Source organism: Mya arenaria, chromosome 16 (genome assembly GCF_026914265.1).
Source record: "Mya arenaria isolate MELC-2E11 chromosome 16, ASM2691426v1".
NCBI lineage: Eukaryota > Metazoa > Mollusca > Bivalvia > Myida > Myidae > Mya > Mya arenaria.
Window position 1 is genome coordinate 2,029,944 of NC_069137.1, and position 21,653 is coordinate 2,051,596.

General features: G+C 33.6%; 2 protein-coding genes across 2 annotated transcripts in view; both read right to left on the reverse strand.

Annotated features, from left to right (window-relative positions):
* Nucleotides 1-21,653, reverse strand: part of LOC128222331 (CD109 antigen-like) — a 119,124-nt gene that overhangs the window by 20,494 nt on the left and 76,977 nt on the right. The window contains exons 3-13 of the mRNA XM_052931310.1: nt 10,378-10,516; nt 9,757-9,933; nt 9,204-9,285; nt 8,753-8,909; nt 8,461-8,541; nt 7,275-7,446; nt 6,183-6,391; nt 4,938-5,102; nt 4,227-4,289; nt 2,022-2,131; nt 528-583 (exon numbers count right to left, since the gene is read on the reverse strand). Coding sequence (XP_052787270.1) covers nt 528-583; nt 2,022-2,131; nt 4,227-4,289; nt 4,938-5,102; nt 6,183-6,391; nt 7,275-7,446; nt 8,461-8,541; nt 8,753-8,909; nt 9,204-9,262 — 1,072 coding nt within the window. The 5' untranslated portion in view covers nt 9,263-9,285; nt 9,757-9,933; nt 10,378-10,516. The remainder of the gene's footprint in view (nt 1-527; nt 584-2,021; nt 2,132-4,226; nt 4,290-4,937; nt 5,103-6,182; nt 6,392-7,274; nt 7,447-8,460; nt 8,542-8,752; nt 8,910-9,203; nt 9,286-9,756; nt 9,934-10,377; nt 10,517-21,653) is intronic.
* LOC128222332 (CD109 antigen-like) lies at nt 9,785-16,337 on the reverse strand. The gene is made up of 8 exons (XM_052931311.1): nt 15,665-16,337; nt 14,952-15,021; nt 13,782-13,899; nt 13,201-13,314; nt 11,837-11,959; nt 11,043-11,186; nt 10,378-10,516; nt 9,785-9,933 (listed from the first exon to the last, which is right to left on the reverse strand). The coding sequence occupies exons 3-8, from the start codon at nt 13,854-13,856 to the stop codon at nt 9,785-9,787; spliced, it is 744 nt and encodes a 247-aa protein (XP_052787271.1). The 5' UTR covers nt 13,857-13,899; nt 14,952-15,021; nt 15,665-16,337.

Below are 21,653 nucleotides of genomic sequence, written 5' to 3' on the forward strand. Positions count from 1 at the left end.
TTTTGCGGAAACGAGGTTTACCGCGCGAGGGTCGGGATGAACCTATCTTACACGAGCGGCTATGGAAGATGCTTTTTCTTCCACTTAAGTTAAACAAAATGGTGTAAAAATGTATTTTTTGTTGGAACTCTTTTGTGCGTAATGAAAAAAAAGCGTATGGATATTTGATAATTCGTGGTTGTCATGGATATGCTCGCAGTGATTCAGGCTATGTTACTAGTCAAATCGGTCTTTAAATAGTTCGGAGGAGAGTGGAACATTATTTCTTGAAATATGCGTGAAAACATTTTGATGGTGACATTTGAAGCGAGGAATAGTTAATTAGCATTCTAAATATTGCCACAAGACAAGGTTTCTATGATGCTACAGACGACTGTCTTCACCAAGGGAGGTAATTACAATGTGGCGACAATTAAAAAGGAGTTCAATACGGGCATTTTATCTTCGCCCGTGGGCAAGATAATAATTTCTAGCATGGTTAAATTATTGGATCCACTTATCGGAGGTGGGAGAAAAATATATCATACCAGTTGGCCTTTCCACTTCCATAAGCAGCATACCGCTAGGCGTCGGTCCTGTCCAACTGTATGTGTAAAAGTGAATTTGTTTGAAATAAAAATAATGTAGACAAACAAGTAAGGTGAGGCGAACAGTAATGATTATATAAAACTGAACTTACCTAAGGTAGCTGATGTACACGTACGGTCATTTTTGTTATTATTGGTGACCCCGATTTTTTTTCTGGTATGATGTGAAGGGTTAAAGGTGTATGAACAATAAAGTATATAAAAAAAGATTGACAAAAATATGCCAAATCATGTTTGCTTTCAATAAGGAGCAATATTTACATTATGCGATAATCCATATATAATCTGTTTTGATTTTTCCCTTTAGATATTGGTTTCCGGCAAGCAATACTTATTAAATGAAGCCTTAATTATATTAAGTGAACTGGCATCAAAAATTAGCATGACTGCCAATTGCATGATCAAACGAAAATCTAATTTGTACATCGAATACCTAAATAATAATACTATGTTTTATTATATATCTGCTATCAAACAGTATGATTGCAAACATTTATATAATAAATTATAACATCATCAATGAAAGGTATAATTTAAAAGCAAAGTTAGCTAGTTAAATGTGACCCGTTTTGATTTGACCTTTTGAGATTTAGACGTTGTATCTATCAATTTATTATAGGGAAGCGTTTTCTCTCTCACGCGCGATTGTGAAGGAAAAGTCACAACCCCAACGAAGGTCATAGGAGAATATCTCAGACCAACTAATTGTATAAATTTAATAAGTTATATATATACTTGGAATTATATTTATTACAGGTTTGTGTAGCAGTTATTGTTCCGCGGTGTTATGGAATTTTCATTATTCGTTCTCTTTCTGTTTTTGAACTATTTTTTATGTATATCTTTTCGGGCTGACATATACCATCTCATTATCTGCATTTTATTGTTACATTGCATTTTGTTATCACAACTGTCTGCAGTAATTGGAATTTGAAAGCTGTGTAGAGAGGTTTTGGGTTACATTTACCCATGCAAGTATGAGTTTATTTGAGTCAATTTTGATTCGCAACAATTGGTTATAGTATGTTTCTAGAATATTTTTTTGTAGGAATATATTAATGTTTTAAATATTTATTGACTGTTTAAATACAAATGAGACACGAGCTGGACCGAACCATTTAATGTGGCTAGAACATAGTGTGATTGATTTTTATATTAAACAGTTGTATATTGTATTGTAAATGTTTATCAATGTGATGAGCCCGCCGAAGTGTATGTACTTAAATGACCTGTTACCCAGTCCAGTTGTTCTTGGCGATACAGATGATACATCGCAAAAACAAAACACATGAATTGTTATTGTGTTGTATAAACTTCACCCCACCGACTGAGCAAGCAGGGCTACTTAAGATACTATTGAAATGCGATTCAACATGGTTCAATGTATCATGCCAAGATAAAAAGTAGTTTTATTTATAATTGATGAACAAGTACCGCATGCAGTTGTGCACAGTGATAGAGTTGAGGGATTCCTTTATAATGGATGCAGAAATACTGATGCGCGGGTCTTGCAGATCGCTTTGGATATAGTACGAGGTCGTAACCTGAAATGCATGTATCATGCCGTTAAAACTATGCAACAAACACAGAATATGCATTATATAAGATACAATAATAAATAACAATGTACGAGGACCATCCAAAACATATGTGGACGTTCTATACCTAATAAGGATTGTGACGTTTCCCCAGCCTTTTAGATGGTAATATAAACTATACTTCTATATAAGCCTTTAAATCTAAGAAATAAGATACAATAATTAATATGCTTTATATAGTATATGCTTTATACACATTACACAAAAAATAACACCGAGCAAGGGCCATCAAGAATGTGAGAACTATCTATCATTTTTAAGGATTGTGACATCTCTTGTTATAGTTCCTCATATTTGGTGACAATATAGACATACTATTTGGTGACAATATTAACTAAAGTATACTTCTATAGAAACAGCAATAAAAAGGGACGATTAGATATACCTAGTATGTAGTTGTTCATTTAAATGATCACTTTTATTGTGTTTTGCTGAGTGTTTTTATCAACAAAATGCTATGATGGTGCACACTGTTTAGAAATATGGACTTTTATGTAGTGATATAACACATGCTTATACTTTGTTACTCGATGCGCTGACTATTAGAAAAAAAATGTAAGAGTCACAAACAACTGTGAATATTTATTTTCGGAGAATTAAGATTTTACTCCGATATGAATGAAATACTTAAAAGACGTTTGGACGGAACAACACTTCTGTACATATTTTAAACAATTCAAATCAAATTTATACTATTAAACCAAATACGGCTGCAAAAAAATATCACTTGCATATTGGTTTAATGTTAACATTTGCTGCTGTCCTGAATTATACATCAGCTAATTTACAACTATGACAAAAATGATGACAATCAACGTGCAGTGCTTAAAAAGCAAACATGCTGAAACCCGAAGAAGGACCTTTATTATTGATATAATCTTGCCCAGATTATATTGTTTCGACATCTTTTATTTTGCAATACATATCCAAATAATACTACATGATATAACATCGTATTTGTGTTCGAGCAGTTGTTTTCATTTGTAATTTCTTTGGTACGAAATCAAATGTTTAAACATTTAGCTTCAAGACAACGTTCGAAAATCGAGATTGCCAACTAATAAACAGTATGTTGTTCATTTCCAAAATTTAATAAAACATTATGCACATTTTGAAATATCTTTTGTGGCAAAATTCTATGACACAACAGTGATGTATTTAAAAAGGAAAAGTAACACAACTTGATTTTTAAAACTAGGTCCTTGTGCAATCCCTCTTGCTTTTTTCTCTGTTGTTACTTTAATAATACAACTCCATAATGCAAAGCATTTTAGAAAATAAGTTAATTTGATGTTTGATTTAACATGATCATCATGTGAGCTTAACGCTTATCAAAGTTTATTAGATATATCATCATGTGAGCTGAACGCTTATCAAATTTTATTAGATGTATCATCATGTGAGCTGGACGCTTATCAAAGTTTATTAGATGTATCATCATGTGAGCTGAACGCTTATCAAAGTTTATTAGATGTATCATCATGTGAGCTTAACGCTTATCAAATTTTATTAGATGTATCATCATGTGAGCTGGACGCTTATCAAAGTTTATAAGTTGTATCATCATGTGAGCTGAACGCTTATCAAAGTTTATTAGATGTATCATCATGTTAGCTGAACGCTTATCAAAGTTTATTAGATGTATCATTATGTAAGTTGAACGATTATCAAAATGTAAACGTTGTGACATCATGTGTCTAGATGTAAAGCTTGTTGTGAACTTATGTCGTCACATTCCGTTATTACTCGAACATTTCTTATTTTGTTATTGTGTCGATGACCTTTAAAACATCGATGCTGCCAACTCTGGCCTATACACTGTGATGCTACAGAATATATCGAATTATAATTATTTTGCTAAAACCAAAAATCGAATTTGGCTGTTTGAACTTCTGAAGACATATTTTACTACTTTGACTCTAAGTTACAGAGACCATATTGAAGGATCAAAACACTATTCGTGCTAGACAGAAGTTGTCACAAACACATATACTGGTGGGATTTAACTCATTCTTAATTGAATGAACAACAAAGAACATACGTCAATCACCGCAACTCCTTCACCAGTCGTGTAGATGTGTATGCTCGGTACGTTAGATGGCACCTATAAATGAGTACAAACACAAAGTTTAGATATATCATTTTAATGAATAACGACATCATTAAGCAATACGAAACAATGGCTAAATTTCAATACTTCTGTAATCAGTTAGCAATTCATATTCACTTTTTAGAACATAAATATATTATAAGCTACCGTTTATCGTAGTAATCAAAGTTTTAATATGTACAAATGGCATACCTCCTTTTGTAATGTGGTAATAGAAAATACGAAATACACGATACCACACTATACATCGATAGCATTATCAAATATGTTAGAGCAGATATATACCTTAGCATTTCCATTATTTTGCCAGAATAGTTTTAAACGCAAATGGATAACGATATTTTGGTTGTATAGAATAAAATCATTATCGGGCTAATTTAATGGCTTACAGCAGAATTACAGTTTATAAATAGTACGTCTAGATGCGCTATGTTTTGACAGACAAACAAAATGTGTTTCTCAGTGTCTATATGATTATTTTAACGACATGTGACCAGTTGTAATTTGACCGTTCAAGATTTGAAAGAGTAAAACACAACGTAAACAATGAAACGTCAAAATTTCAAACGGATAAAGCAGGTCACACAAACATATTGATTTAAGTATGCCTTATATAATTATTAACCGACATTAAAACCTTACCTCGAAACTATAAGTGGTATCGTAGGTTGCCGGGGTTATCTGATATTCATGCACGAAATTATTTCCAGTCGTGTTCAGATGCAGTCCGTAGTTGGGAAATGAACTCGGGTTCATTGGAAAGCGGGCTGCAAACTCGGACAAAGCTTGAAGCGACACAACAGTATCCTATCAAAAACAAATACATGCATACATGTCGACATGAATATAGAGCAGGTGTCAAATAGAACTGAAAATGAAAACGATTCAGGTTATATTTAAAGTAAAATAAAAGGCATATAGACACATTATGTTGGTAATCTGGCATTTAATTGAACGATTTCTTACTTGACATATTCGATGAACTAGCCACCAGACTGTAGTAATAAAAGGCACGTATTCAATCGATTAACTTGTAAAATTTATCAGTGCAGGCAAACAATTGGTCAATACACATGGATGAGTAAATTAGCTTTTTTGCATTGTTGACATGTCCAATTTGTATTAATATTTTTACGCATTGCTGACTGGACAATAACTGCCGTACTCTATCAGGTGCCTATGATTCGAGTTTGCGATATGCAGACAAGCGTAATACTGATCTTTCTTTAGTTTGGTTTAAGGTAGCCAAAAAGTATTGGTTGGCCAATATTTATTAGATAATTACTTTTGAAAAAGATTTTTTTAACGTTGTTAATTAATCGAATATATCAAATTTTAAAGGTTAATCATGGAATGACACATGATGCAGTTTTTACCGACAGTATCTTTTTTTTAAATTGCTGTACATATTTGATATATTTTATTATTACAAGTTTTTGTGACAACATGCATAATCAACAATGATATTGATTGGAACTTCTATAATTTATTCAATATTTAGAAAATGTTCCCCAGGTCGGATTTTACCCTGAACTGTTTCAATGTTCGAGCTATTTTAATATCGCTACACCACATTGACAGGTTTCTAGTGTGGGGCGTTGAACTTCCTTGTGTCATTAGATGATAGCACATGGATTGTATTGTATGCCTGATGTGTGCTTGTAGTTTCAATGACCTGATACTATACGATTTCATACATGTTTAATTATATAGAAGATAATATAAACACTGGCATGCGATTTCCATTGCTTAAGTACTTAAACTATTAACGTCTTTAGAGATTTCTAATGGCATGGACACCTGCTTGCTTTAAAGATAACATTATTCCGAAAATGTAACATTATTTCAAAAGATAATTAAAGCAGTTCATCGTTTGCTCTGAATTACCTGAGTCGATGCAAAACCGCCTGACGGGTTCCTCTGTGACACAAGCCAGTTGACAACCTTACGTCCCTCATTCAGTTTTCCAAGTTCACTATATGTCAGGAGAGCGTAAGATGTTGCTTCAATATCACGTGATGGAGCACGTGACGGTGCCATTCTCGAGTTTGCCCGTTTGTTTACCATCCGCGAATGTTGCCAATACGTTTTGTCTCCTAAATGTAAATAATAAAAGATATATGTGTATTTATAAATATGTTTATGTATTTATATATATTGTGTCACTACGTAGTATAGTTTACTGCCCATAACAAATGATTTTGTGAAAGTGATATGTGTTTCAACGTTTATAAGGTGCAAAGTTACTCGCAAATGGAATGTAGAATAATTAATACAATAAGACACCGTGTTTAATTTGAAAGAAAGATACTGAAAACACGATAGTTCTACTATATGAGACGATAGTTGACCAATGTGAATATTTTAGGTCATTTGATATGGGTGCGTGTTCAGCTATTAAATACACGGTTACAATCTTGTTATCAGTAATACATAGTTTCTATAAATGCATTTTTATTAAATAAATAAATATCCATCACTCAAAATATATGTTTGTTATACATGTGTATGCATTGATTTTAAATACAAGTGTCACTTTGATTGAGATTGCGTACAATCTTAAAGTCAAGTTCAAGAGAATTTGATACTTTTGATTATAAGGTGGGCAGAAACAGTTTGATAGATTTCAATTCGACTAAAATTTTGCGGAAAATACTACATCCATTCGGGGAACAAAGACAAATGCAATCATATAAAATCATATTTAACATTGTGAGATATAAATATAAAAAGGAACATAATCTTTAAATGTGTAGCTCAAGCGTGCAATTTATACAAGACGGACTTATGCTACTGCCACATGTCAAGTCAACATGTATTGGTGTATTATATGAATGGGTAGTAACAATTTATTTGTGGGATATATACATTTATTCGACATAGTGATTGCGTATAAACCTACATCGTAAGGGAAACTACAGCGAAAGAAAGCATGAAAAACTTACTTGCCTTCGACATATAGAAAAAAAAAATATTCACCTTGGTTAAAAGCTCCAGTTTGTAATTTGTTAAAGCAAGACGGACTTATGCTACTGCCAGATTTCGCAATGGCGTAACATAACACCGCAACAGTATACATGTCGTGTGGGTCGTTGATCTGGGCCTCCAAATAATGCATTGCCTTTGTGATTGCATTATTCAAGCGGGAATCCTGCATTTATATAACAGACATGGTATTCATATGATATTATTACACACCTCAAATACATATAGATTAATAAAAAAATCACATTAACTATTTGTGTGATTTCGAAATACATCTTTTTTCAACAACGATACTCCTAATGTGATTTTTGTAAAGCCATTACACGATGCTGCCGTACGTGGACATTTCACCAGGGGTAAGACAAAATAATACATACTTTATACATGTCCTTTAAAATTTCCGGTATTTAGAAATAAAACATAAAATGTCTCAAGTAAGTATTGCACTTTCGCTAGAATCATTGCCGTATTTATTGTGTTCTTGTCCATCTCCGACTTTCAGGTTTTAAAAAAAACTTAAATATGCCATGTCTCGGCACTTAAATATGCCATGTCTCGGCACTTAAATATGCCATGTCTCGGCACTAATTGCCCTCTTTTTTATCGACATACAGAGAGCAGAAAACGTTTTCTTTACCAAAGGCGCTTGCGTTTACGCTTGATTGTTTGAAACTAACGGGTGTTTGTTAAAACTTTTTGCTACTGAGCTTGTTTCTGTAGCTTTTCGCATAAATATTACAACAATTAACTTCAGAGGTGCAAATCCTAATTTAATTTACTCGTTCATGTTTTTGGACCCACAATTAGGTTTCCCGGTAATGCATCTGAAAACACTTATTTTATCATTTTGTTATTTATGATATCAAATTGCAGACACACATATGTATAGCATAACAAGTAGTTTGGAATTAGTGGGTTTCGAACACAGGCAAGTTATGTCAAAAAGTATAGAAAACAGCTGGCTAGACGTTAATCCAACTATCTTTTTCAAAGACGATATTTCATCGTTCATCATTTACTTCCAACTGTTTGGATTTTTTGTTTTAACACTCCTTATGATTTGCCACACTTTATTTTGTATACTGATTCTGTGTATATTCCTCAAATCGCTTTTTTATTTCTTTTGTATTCCTGCGTGTGTATTACATGTTTTCTACTGATTTGGAGCTATTTTACTTACTGCTACTAATTTAAATCCTCTGTTTTCGAGCATCGCGGTCAAAATAAACGCTGTGTGAGAAACACCGGTCTGTGTTCCTGACTGAAAAGGTATGTTTCGTAGATGAAACGATAACATGTTCTAGTATAATTCACATCGATGAAATAAGTATTGAGCTGAATTCAAAATTTATATTCAATACACATAAACAGACTTCTAAAGGTAAATGCTTCATGGATACGCAATATCTGATTATTTCGTTTTCACGGTTATATAATAACGGCATTTATATCATTTAAATGTCAAAACATACTTGGTCAACCCATCTCATTGACGTCCCAGGTTCTCTGAAGGAGCCGTCTTGATCCTGTTGCCCAAGAAGCCATACCATAGATCTTGACAAAACCTGGTCATCTACTTTGACTATTGAGCGTGCTTGACCAAAACACTTCAGGACGAAAGCAGTCAACCTGAAGCAGCAACCACATGCTATATTATCAGGTATATTAGTGTACATCATCAGATAAACTATTGAACGTTTTTTTGTTGTTTTTGTTTAAATTGTACATATCAGCAAGGACGCTTTAATGTTTTACCTACTGTCCAGTGACCTAATTATAACATCAACATTGGAAATACTAATCATAGTTACGTCTTTGTTTGAAGTAACTAGTTATTAGATGAATTATCTTTGAATTTTCGACTTTTGGGCTGTCACTGTATTTTGTATTGTAAAAACGTTATAATAAAATAAATATACATACCATGTACTACCAGATAGATCGCTTTCCCCAAAAGCACTGAATGAGCCATCCCGATGCATATTTCTTAGTTCGTTCTGATAACCTTTAAATCAGTAGAAAACATGTAATACCGGGCGTAATATGCTGAACGTAGTGTACCATCTAATTCTCAATGTTTCAATTTAGATATGTCATCAATAGTGTCCTTTAACTGTTTACTTTTTGCGAATGTTATTAGTCTGTGAATATTCTTCGTACTAAGGATACAATAATTTAAACATGAGGCTTGTAATTAATTCACTAGTCAGTACATAAAATTCCTGTGATACTCGCGAAATACAACACATTATATCCTGTTGATTTTTGTCGGTAAAACAAAAAGACGAACTTGTAAAAACACACAAAGGTATCGTATGTAGTTCATATGAGTGCCATTGAGACAACAGTGTTGAAGTCAATCATATACACCACGCATTATATTTAAGCATGTATAAATACAACAACGAATAAAAATATACACCCTCTTGCGAACATGATAAACTAACAGTGATGCAGATGAGATTAGGTATAATACCGAATTTCACTTGCTGGACAGCCTTTCCCTATATCTCCTTAGTAAGCTGTCCAACCGTTTTCAAATATTTAGCAATGTAAACGTCAGGTGCAAAGTCAACCATATTTTGTTCCCTACAACCGTGCGGCATTATCAGCAACCCCTGTAGACCCTCAATGCTTGGCTTCATGAAGTTCCCTGATATTGGAAATAATATTTTGTAAAGAAACTGACAGGTCGCATCACGTAGCATACAACAAATGTCAGTAAATATTATACGTATTGAAAGACACATGGAATGGTCATAATAAGGACTTACATTAAACATTGTTTACACATTATATGAATTGCAATGAAATTAATTAAGAATTATATAAATATAATTAAGATATCCGAAAAATTAAAAATTCACTTTACTAAAATCTAAATCAAATTAGAAGTTGAATAACCTTTTTTTAAACATTTCAAAGTTTGATATACAAGTTTTTATTTAACACAGAGCACCATTTATCACCTGCGTGTAAAGGAACGGAAATAAATACAAACGACGTAGAATGTATGTGCAAAAAGCATGCACACAAGGGCAGTTAACAGTTCATTAAATGAATCTCTGAATGGACAAATGGAATTAGATTTGCTTACCGGTCATCTTAACTGTAACAGTTTTACTGCCCGGGGCCATATGCGGTGGGTCTTGTAGAGACACGCTAAGATGTGAGCTCGATCCATGGGTCAAATTTACGAGTTCCTGAACGTTTTCTCTTTTAATAATCCCGTATGGCTGTGAAACATGGCGTTAACAAACACATTATCAACACACTCATGAGAACATTTAAACATGTATCCCTCCTCCAAAGAGTTCAGTTTTTAAATGTGTATTAAGTGAAAATACCAAATAATACGATATTATATATAAGACCTTCATTTTGTAATTGTTCATATCAACCAACTAAAACATGGTAATGCTGAGTAAGGTCTAACTTGAAGACAAATCTAGTTTATTTCAATTCCATTTCGAAAGTAATCATTTGGGGCTCGCTATGATATGCTTTACCACTGACGATAAGGTATAACAATATTTTTTTTTAACTAACACATGGATATCTTAACTATTTATAATAATGTTATTTCCTTGTGTAAGACACTTTGTGTGTGCATACCGATGATTGGGCAAACAAAATCCGTATAAAAATGCATTTGTTTGATTTATGATGTTGCTTATAAAACACAGCATGAAATTTAACATTAACCTTCTTCGAATTCATATTTTTCATAACAATGATGAGCTAATTTGGTTGGACACCTACCACGACATCCACTTGTTTTTGTACTTGATCAACTGCAGCAGCTCTGTGGAGACCCCCTGCTCTAGCCTCCGCAGTTATTGTAATGCTGCCAGTTGAAGTTGGAGTAAAGTGCACATAAGTAGATTTACCTTCTCCGGAATTTACCTAAAATATATAGCGTATATAATATTTTGTGTAATGTTGTTTTTTTCAAATGTATTTAAATGTTCTGGTTCTATTTTGGGTTTTAAACGAAGTATGTGGTATATGCAAGAAAACAAATCACATAAACATATCTGCAACAACTAACAAGAACAAAAAAAATGTTTGCAGTGTTACTCAAGGAATGATCTAAAACATGCATATACAATATATAAAATTAGATTCGGGCAATGTATACTTGGCGGCCTTTCATGATTAAATCACCCCATAAATCTGACATGCATTTAAGGATTTAACCAGGTTCCTGTTACCGTATCATCAGCATTGGCTGTCAGCGCTTTACGAAGGAAGTTGTTATGCCTAAAGGAGAATTTTTAGGTAAGGACCTAGTCAATGGCTAAGGTCTTAATATTTTTAAAGCTTTATATTTTGAATGTAATGCAGGGGATATATGTGTCGACTGCATTTTAAGTGATTAACGAATAACATCTTGAAATGAATTATAAACTATATATATAATACATGTCAGAAGAGATTTTCATAGATATATTATTATTTTCTATAATTAAGTAATTAAGTATTGATGCTTAATTATTAATGATTAAGTTTTGTAGAACGCTGGTAGACGAACTGTACATAACAATCTTACTTACCTCTAATTGTAATGAAAGACGAATTAAACTATCAATTGTGTTTCCTATTGAGTCCACCATTGTTAGACTTGCAGCCGGTATAGGATGATTCATGTCGTCCGAATGTTGAATTTGGACAGAGACCTGTACATTACAGAGGTTATTGGAAAGTCACTGTGTCATTAAACTATTCTAATCATTACAGTTTTATCGGTCAGTCATAAGTTCAAGTTTGAAGAAATTGAATGTAAATATTAATCAATACGTATGTAAAAAACTACAGAAACAACGTTTAAACATGTACCCCGTTCAATAGAAAAGGGTAAATGCCAAAGACAGAGAACAAAAAACAATCAATCATAAACAATAAACATGGGATAACAGCACAAATTTCTGTATAAAGGCTTACAATACAGATGCTGTTTAAAGGTAATAAAATGTATCTGTTTTTTAATTCGGAATGTAAAACAGCCAAATATTGACTTCATTGAAAATACAGTCGATACTCGTTGGCTCGATATCTCATGGCTCGATATCCTCGATGGCTCGAACCAAATTAAAAGGACCGATTTTTATTTAATCTTTGTTCATATAAATTTCGATCGGATGGCTCGATATCTTGAGGGTCGATATTTCTCCACGATCGAAGTCGTTTTCGCGGTCCCAAACAAGAATTTCACACTTTGATTTGTTTACTTGGGTCGATGTCATTTTCGCGGGTTCTGTTAAGAATCTCACACCTTGATTTGTTTGATTGGCTTCATTTAGCACAAGGCGCTAATCGATTAAAATTGCTTGACTGATATTATAATTATTATCGAATTTAAATGGTTTAACAGTTTGAATAAACATACCATCACTTTAAGTTCTGTCTCAATTGTAACCCATCCCTAAATTACTATGCATTTTGAAATACGTTTTAAGCTCTGTTTGTGTTAACCACTGTTTTCAATTGCTTGTTTTCGCATAAATGTTTTGTGATTATAAATAAAAAAAAATAAAATTATATTTTTTTAATAATCGAATAAGTCATTTTACGAAATTTAGGGTGCCTAACTATGCCCAATAAATACTCTTCCTTCTCTTGCGGAGATAGCGTAGCCAATAATAAACGAGGTAAATAAGACTTTATGTAACAAATGAAAAAAATAACATTCTGTAAGCAATCCCGCTTGGCTCGATATTCTCGAGGCTCGAAGTACTTTGACTGGTCCCTAGAATATCGAGCCATCGAGTTTCGACTGTACACGTAAATTGAGTTACGCGGCGAAATGTAAAAAACGTATGAATTTAAAGGATCTATATTTTAATTTGTGCTGATGTATGAAACAAGAACAACATAATTGCGATTACAATAGAAAGGAATGCAAAAATATCTAGCGTACCTGTTGCGTACTTGGAAGATAATTGAATACAGTAACTTGCAGAAGGAATTCTTCTCCTTGTACGATTGTTTCTGGGAGGTCCATCGTAATAAAGAAATCGTTTCGTACAGTGACCTGCATTACAATATTGGCCAGGAGTTGGCATTAATATATCATACAAAGTACGCTATGTACAAGCATATTATATTAAACGAATACAATTGAACAGAATCGAGGTATCTCTCTGTCTTTCTTCAAGGTCATTATCATTATGTGGAAATTGGTGTAAACAAAGTCGTAACCAAGCTATGTAAAGTGATAGTGGAATGAATGTCCTGAAACAATATTGAACAGTAAGTGTAGATTCAATGCCAATAACCAGACGAATAACAGAGTTTGGGTTTAAAAAGGTTTCATGTCTAATACAAATTATATATGTTTTCATCATCCTGTCGGTACGATAAGTGTTTGAAAAATAAATCTATACTTTATTAACAACATACATTTTCTTTTAATTTATCCGAGACAATTAGAAATGAACTATACGGCTAATGGTGTTAATGTGTGCTACAAACGTTATACAGATTGTACGGCATTTGTACCTTGGGTATATTTTCTGCAATTCCGAAACCGCTCTGGTCATTTGTCACAAATACTGATGTAATCCATGACGTCATCGAGTCGGGTATCTCACGCGTCAAATGAATTTCACCACTTGTCCTGTTTATATAGTATGTTGTACATAATATAAGTGATATAAGTCAAATATATCATTTTAATCCTTAAAGAAAACTGACACACCCACTCGACATTTTTCTGAACGTTGTATTTGGCGTACGTGTCTATTTGTAGACATCCCGATTCCTTTAATCATTTTTCCATCTCCCTACCCTCACCATAATTTTGCTCATTATTCCTCCAATCATCATTATTTTTAGCATTTATCTATATATCTGCCCCACTCCTCTGCCTTATTAATTTCATAATGTCTCAATCTCTCCACCCCCTACCCCATTCGTCACATTATTTCTCCATATGTATATGCCCCTCCCACTTCCTCATTCCTTTCATTAATTATTTCCAACCCTCCTCCATTCCTTTCGTTGCTTCATGAATATCACCCAATTTCCTCCATTTTTTATTATTATCTCCACATCTTTTCATCCACACGTCTCGCCCTTCCATTCAATATTTCTCCAACTCTCTATCCACTTACAGCCTCGCCGCATTCATTTATTTCTTTCCCCATCCCTCTACCCTCCATCCAACTTGCCTAATGAATTTTACTATTTTCGATGATACATCAGATTCATGGGCCATTTAACATCAGAAAATTTTGCTGTAAATTGTGTATTTATTGTGTAGAAAATAATAAGTGCATGCTTTACATACTAAATTATTTCAAACACGCTGTATCGACCTCGAAAAATCGGTAAATATGTTCCAATTTCAGTAAAAATAAAGGACACAAATACAAACTCCGTTAACTTTATATGTAACGTATTTTCATAGATTGTATATTAGTAATTAGTAAGCAATGTCCGTTCAAATGATACCAAAATTTAGGCTTCATTACACATCAACATTATACATCACAGCCATACATGAATATCTGAGTTGTACATCGGATACTTAAGCATTAAGACTGAGGGTCTTGTCATTGCGTGCTTCATTTCGTCTGGTACGGATACCCAGCGTATATAGATTTACGAAACACATATTATATTACGTTTTAAGCATAAAAGTCAAGTTAATAAAACGATGGTACTCACCCTACTGTGTGTGTTTCCCATATCCAGGCTTCTGGAAACTTACTTCGTAGGACAGTTCCCAAGTTAATATCTAGATAAAATAAAACGTAGCGCGCGTTTGTACTACGATGAGAATAAACAAACTAGTTAATAATGTTAAGCACCTACAATAGTTGTGTTTATATCAAAGAAACGTTTATGCAGTAAAGTCTTCCGCAGTCAAGATTGGAAGTGGCTTCATTTTAGCTAGTGGTATACATTTTATTCTTGAAAAGTTTTTACTAGCTCTTCTTAGCGCTATCAAAATATCATTTTACATTCCATTCTGCAAGGGTAAATCTTTAGAAGCACACTATATATCTATTACAATAGTATGTTTAAATCAGATTCATGTAAGAATATAAGATCCTAACGATTGAGAAACAACCGAACGCAAATCTTGGGTCGCGGGAACATACAATGTAAGTTTAGTGTTCACAATCCATTTATACATATAGATAACATCCTTCAACCATAATATATTATTTTGTCATTCCAAAGCAGCCTATTTGATAACAAGATGGCGGTCCTGAAACCCGCTTTCTCTCTGGCTTAAGTGCGACTACAATGGAGGTTACATAACACTATTTATCGTGACAGCCGTTACAACACATGATTATATGGGTACATCTCTAACTTTGATCCATCGTGTATAACATAAACAACAGGCAGTGCTTATCTATAATTAAACCTACCTTTGCCTTCGATATAATCTGTAAAGAAATCAAAGCACAATTAAAATTGATAAAGAGCACACTTATTAACACTGGAAACATATTTTATTCTTTCTATTTCTTTCCTCCATGCCCGTTTACATTGAAATATTATATTTAGATCATAGTCTTGCAGCGTAAGGTAGGGGTATATTCAAACTGTTGTCGGATAGTGCCTTTTGGCAGTTTTTAGTGTCTTATATTTCAAACTGTTTTGTTGTGTTCTTTTATTAGTATTGTGTCATGTTGAATGTAATATATTTTCAAAATATGTTGTACAATTATACTTACGGTGCGGTGCTGTATAAAAATAAAACAAACATATTATATTTGGCATATAAACAAATTTGGATGGTATTAAAGCTGCAGTCACAGATTGGCAGTTTTGACCTTTTTACAGTTTAAGTCAGCTCATTCAATGCCTTCAATTTAGTCATGTTAGATGATTCACAATTAAACAAATCTAAAATCTTTGGAAAACTGCCGAAAACCAATTTCAATCTTACAGCGTTAATAATGCTTTAACCCATACATAATAATTTATGAGCGTAAATATTAAAAATAATACGATCTGATATTTTGTCAGCAGTCCTGTAGGACTGGTTTTTAGACATATACACAAATATTGGCTCAATCAAAGACAGAACGATAATTAAACAACCGCTAACAGGTAAGATTTACATTAACGCCCTTCATCAAATAGCACTTACATTGCTATATATCAAATTGCAAAAGAAAATTTAATGTGTATTTCTAGTAAATAATATGTTCATTTATCAAACGCTCGTATTACTCAAAACATTATCCAAATGCCTTGTTCTGCGTATTCTTAGTTTATTAAGCTATCTTAAATGATCAAAATTATATGTGTTTACATCGCGAAATACATCTGTCTGGCCTAATAACATCTTGTCAACGGTTCTGACTATTAAGATCTAAATACAAATAATAAAATAACGTATTCAATACTTACAGAGCGACGCTGTAATTGAAATGTAGGGGTATTACTTACATGGATATTTATCATTTCGTGTGTTTTCTTTTTCGAATAATTATAATTTTCAGTAAATTAAAGTTTGATCTTGTGTATGTATTTTTAATGCCGTATCAATGTGATAATACAGTTATAAAACGTGTTCAAATACGGACTACCGCTGTCATTCAAATATAATGATGCTTCAATTTTCTAAATATAAGTTAGAAAGGACGCGTTAGAAAATTAGATAACATACAAACGAACATGTACATTGAATATTGTGTAAAAGAACCCTTTTATGTAGTATTTCGAATGCTCTATCTCTCGAGTTTATATACGAGTTACGCACGCGAAGCGAAACAAACATAGACCTTTTAATATGTCATTGTTGGAGTCCAATCTTGGCGCTTACACAAAAGGAACCATACAATTAATGCAAAATCAGCTGCGTTGATTTATTAGTCCTTTTTTCTAAAAATGTGTTAACCCTTTCAAAATGGTATACATATATATTGTTTATTTTATTGCTAATTCGATGTGACTGGCGATGAACATCGATGTTTCTTGATTTAACGTTAGGATGTCGAAGAGTAAGAGAAATCGGAAAATACTCCTTTCAATGAGTCGAACATTGACAGGTATGAAAATATGACCGGCTGTTTGGAGGCTCTACTTTGAGAAGGAAACTTATTCATTTGTAGATAATGATGACCGATTGTATACAGCTATTTTTATTATTGTCGTAAACGTTTTCATTTTTCGTATGGAATGTGGTGCACCGAACCTCGAAACGTGCGAAACTGTGAAAATAACCCGATTTCAACATACAAAAAGATAAAGAAAAACACTGATAATAACATTTGCAAATGTATTCATCGATATTGCTACATCCTTATTTTTTCTTACCAAACGGTGCTCGACTGCTGTTAGAAATTAAAAGTGGATCAATTAGTTTTACGTTTTTATTGACAGTCAACATATACATGTAAATAAAAAATATGTGTGCAGTAAATTGACCATTCTCAACATATTTAACGTTACAAAACTTTCAGTTAACATTGAAGTTTTTGCCAAAAGCCGTTTACCAAAATGCAAAATCAAGAAAGTTTGATTTACCTCTTTTCTAATTTAAATGCCAGACATAATATAAAGTTCACAAAAATTAGTTTCAATCAGACTTAGTATGTTTTCCAATAAAACTAACTTTTCGCTAAAAGTAGCCAAAATTGTTTACTTACGGGCAGTCCAAGCTACAATAAAACAAGACCAATATAATGTTTGCATTTTCGAATTTTATGTCATTTTAGTGGGAAAAATTGTTCTGAGATATGCATTACTAAAGCATTGCACAAAATAACTTGAAATTTGCATATAACGCAGCTAACTTGACACACGTATATTATAAATAACAATTTAAAGTAAATGTAAATCACATAATAGCTTCTGTTTAATTTGATCTTGATCTAACTATGGTTTTTCAATTGCCTTTGACAAAACATAAATTCATGGTATTTCATTGTTATGAATATCTAAACGACAGTATCAACCATTATGCCCACAAATACTGTCCGTTTTTGGTAATATTTTACATAATTGATTGGCTGAAAATCTTTAACTGCACTATTGGTTTAAAACTTTCCAGCACACGTAGACATAATGCTAAGAAAATACTATCGCCCAAAGTATTGTATTTACGTACTTATTTACAAAAAAATAAACTGAAAAAAGTAAATATGTCAGAGTCATGTAGTAGTTACATTGTGTTTAAAGTTCGATAATGTCGAACATTGACGCGTGGAAAACACAAGTTGTTTGTTAAACATTATGAATCCTTAGTACAACTTTGACAAAAACAATTGCTTTTTGCTTTTAGGTGTTTTGAAAGAAAGAACAATTATCAGTAAATATGCCTGATCTTAAGTTAAGGTTCTTTAGTTACTTGTCACAGTCTAAGCTTATTGAGTTGTTTAGCAGTTGCAATCCATTTCAATCGATCAGTCCTTGATTTATGTGTACGACAATGTGTTATTATCATTGTTACATGCGACCTTAAACCTTAAATCAGTTTTCATGAAAACTAATAACTCATATATCGTCGAACCTTGTTAACTATTGTTATGTTTATTCGATCATTGTCCAATACCATAATGGTCGGACGGGAAATGTTCTACCAACTGACTGACTGTCCGACTGACAACCGATAATTGCAAACGTATGTGTCCTAATTACTTCGCAGGGTCATAGGAAAAAAAGCTTAAGCTTACACAAATTTATTATAAACGGTGTCGGCTACATTTGTTGTAATACTATATTAACACTGCTACTTACAAGCCGAACCAGGAGCTGAAAAAGATAATGATTATAATAAGGGACTTGTTTCTATTCTAGTAATCCAGAATGTAACATTCTTACAAACGTCAAACTATCAAATGCAATATGTGTTCACAACCTGTTAAACATTTTCTAAATTCATGTTGCAAAATTATTTTGAATTACTTTATGTGGTGCTTTAAATATAATTGACAATACTAAAGTATTCGTTTTATAGTTATACCACACTCACTTCGAACGATACTTGCAATTGCTTAGTATAACCACATACTGTATACCCCCACAAAAACATCAAAAGTTAAAGTCTTATATTCCGAGTGGTCTTTCAACGATATTTATGTAAGGCACTTAATCATTAGAATTTAATTATTTCAAGTATTATATCTCTACCAACAAACATATGTTTTCAGACTACACAATAGGACTATAAAATTGACATAAACCTATCAGATGGGCATGATGCTTAGCCGTAATTTCATGTTATTGTTTTTGCTAAAAAAATGCTTATATTTAAGAATAAATACATCTTAATACCTTGATCAAATATACATAAATACACACAGTATGTGTTAATGTTTGCAAATGTCAAAACACTCACCAAGTGCTCTTAATATTGTGACGGTGAGTGTTTTTGTATGATGTGTGTTGTATTGTGACAGTGAGTGTCTCTTGTTTGGTGTTGGTTGTGTTATGACAGTGAGAGTCTCTCGTATGTGTTGGTTCTGTTGCGACATTGAGAGTCTCTCGTATGTGTTGGTTATGTTGTGACAGTGAGAGTCTCTCGTATGTGTTGGTTCTGTTGTAACAGTGAGAGTCTTTCGTATGTGTTGGTTCTATTGTGACAGTGAGAGTCTCTCGTTTGTGTTGGTTGTATTGTGACAGTGAGAGTCTCTCGTATGATGTTGGTTGTGTTGTGACAGTGAGTGTCTCTTGTTTGGGGTTGGTTGTGTTTTGACAGTAAGTGTCTCTCGTTTGGTGTTGGCTGGGTTGTGACCGTGAGAGTCTCTCGTTTGGTGTTGGTTGTAATGTGACAGTGAGTGTCTCTCGTTTGGTGTTGGTTGTGTTGTGACAGTGAGTGTCTCTCGTTTGGTGTTGGTTGTGTTGTGACAGTGAGAGTCTCTCGTTTGGTGTTGGTTATTTTATGTCAGTGAGAGTTTCTCCTTTGGTGTTGGTTCTGTTGCGACATTAAGTGTCTCTCGTTTGGTGTTGGTAGTGTTGCGACAGTTAGATTCTTTCGTTTGGCGTTTTTTGTGTTGTGACCATGAGTGTCTCTCATTTGGTATTGGTTGTGTTGTGACAGTGAGAGTATCTCGTTTGGTTTTAGTTGTGTTGTGCCAGCGAGTGTCTCTCGTTTGGTTTTAGTTGTGTTGTGACAGTGAGAGTCTCTCGTTTGGTGTTGGTTGTATTGCGACAGTGAGAGTCTCTCGTTTGGTGTTGGTTGTATTGTGACAGTGAGATACTCTCGTTTGGTGTTGGTTGTGTTGTGAAAGTGAATGTATCTCGTTTGGTGTTGGTTGTGTTGTGACATTGAGTGTCTCTCCTTTGGTGTTGGTTGTATTTTGACAGCGAGTTTCTGTCATATGATGTGTGTTGTGTTACGACAGTGAGTGACTTTCGTTTGGTGCTGGTTGCGTTGTGACAGTGAATATATTTGTATGATGTGTGTTATATTGCGACAGTGAGTGTCTCTTCTTTGGTGTCTGTTGTATTGTGACAGTGAGTGTCTCTCGTTGGTGACTGTTGTTTCGTGACAGTGAGTGTCTCTTGTTTTGGTGTCAGTTGTTTTGTGACAGTAAGTGTCTCTTGTTTTGGTGTATGTTGTATTGTGACAGTGAGTGTCTCTCGATGGTGATTGTTGTTTTGTGACAGTGAGTGTCTCTTGTTTAGGTGGCAGTTGTTTTGTGACAGTAAGTGTCTCTTGTTTTGGTGTCAGTTGTATTGTGACAGTGAGTATCTCTCGCTTAGCGTCTGTTGTACTCTGGCATTGAGTGCCTTTCATTTGGTGTATGTTGTTTTGTGACAGTGAGTGTCTCTCGTTGAGGGTTTGTTGTATTGTGACAGTGAGTGTCTCTCGTTTTGTGTCTGTAGTATTGTGACGTTAAGTGAATCTTGTGTTTGTGTATGTTGTATTGTGACAGTGGATGTCCTTCGTTGTGGAGTGTTTTGTACTATGACAGTGTAGGTATATCGTTTGGTGTCAGTGGTATTGTGACACTGAGTGTCTTTTGTTTGGTGATTGTTTTATTGTGACAGTGAGTGTCTCTTGTTTTGGTGTCAGTTGTATTGTGACAGTGAGTGTCTCTCGTTTTGGTGTCAGTTGTATTGTGACAGTAAGAGTCTCTCGTTTGGTGATTGTTGTATTGTGAGAGTGAGTGGCTCTTGTTTTGGTGGCAGTTGTATTGTGAAAGTGAGTGTCTCTCTTTTAGTGTCTGTTTTACTCTGACAGTGAGTGTCTCTCGTTTGGTATATGTTGTTTTGTGACAGTGAGTGTCTCTCGTATGATGTTGGTTGTGTTTCGACAGTGAGAGTATTTTGTTTGGTGATTGTTCTATTGTGACAATGAGTGTCTCTTGATTTGGTGTCAGTTGTATTGTGACAGTGAGTGTCTCTCTATTGGTGATTGTTGTATTGTGACAGTGAGTGTCTCTTGTTTTGTAGGCAGTT

Bases quoted from the DNA above. Each gene is read 5' to 3' on its own strand.
- LOC128222332 (XM_052931311.1), bottom strand. From the start codon at position 13,856: ATGACGTCATGGATTACATCAGTATTTGTGACAAATGACCAGAGCGGT. The intron at 10,517-11,042 runs GTAGGTGTCCAA...CATGTTTCACAG, and splicing joins AAAAACAAGTGGATGTCGTG to CCATACGGGATTATTAAAAG. The intron at 9,934-10,377 runs GTAAGCAAATCT...TTCCAATATCAG, and splicing joins TGTTACAGTTAAGATGACCG to GGAACTTCATGAAGCCAAGC.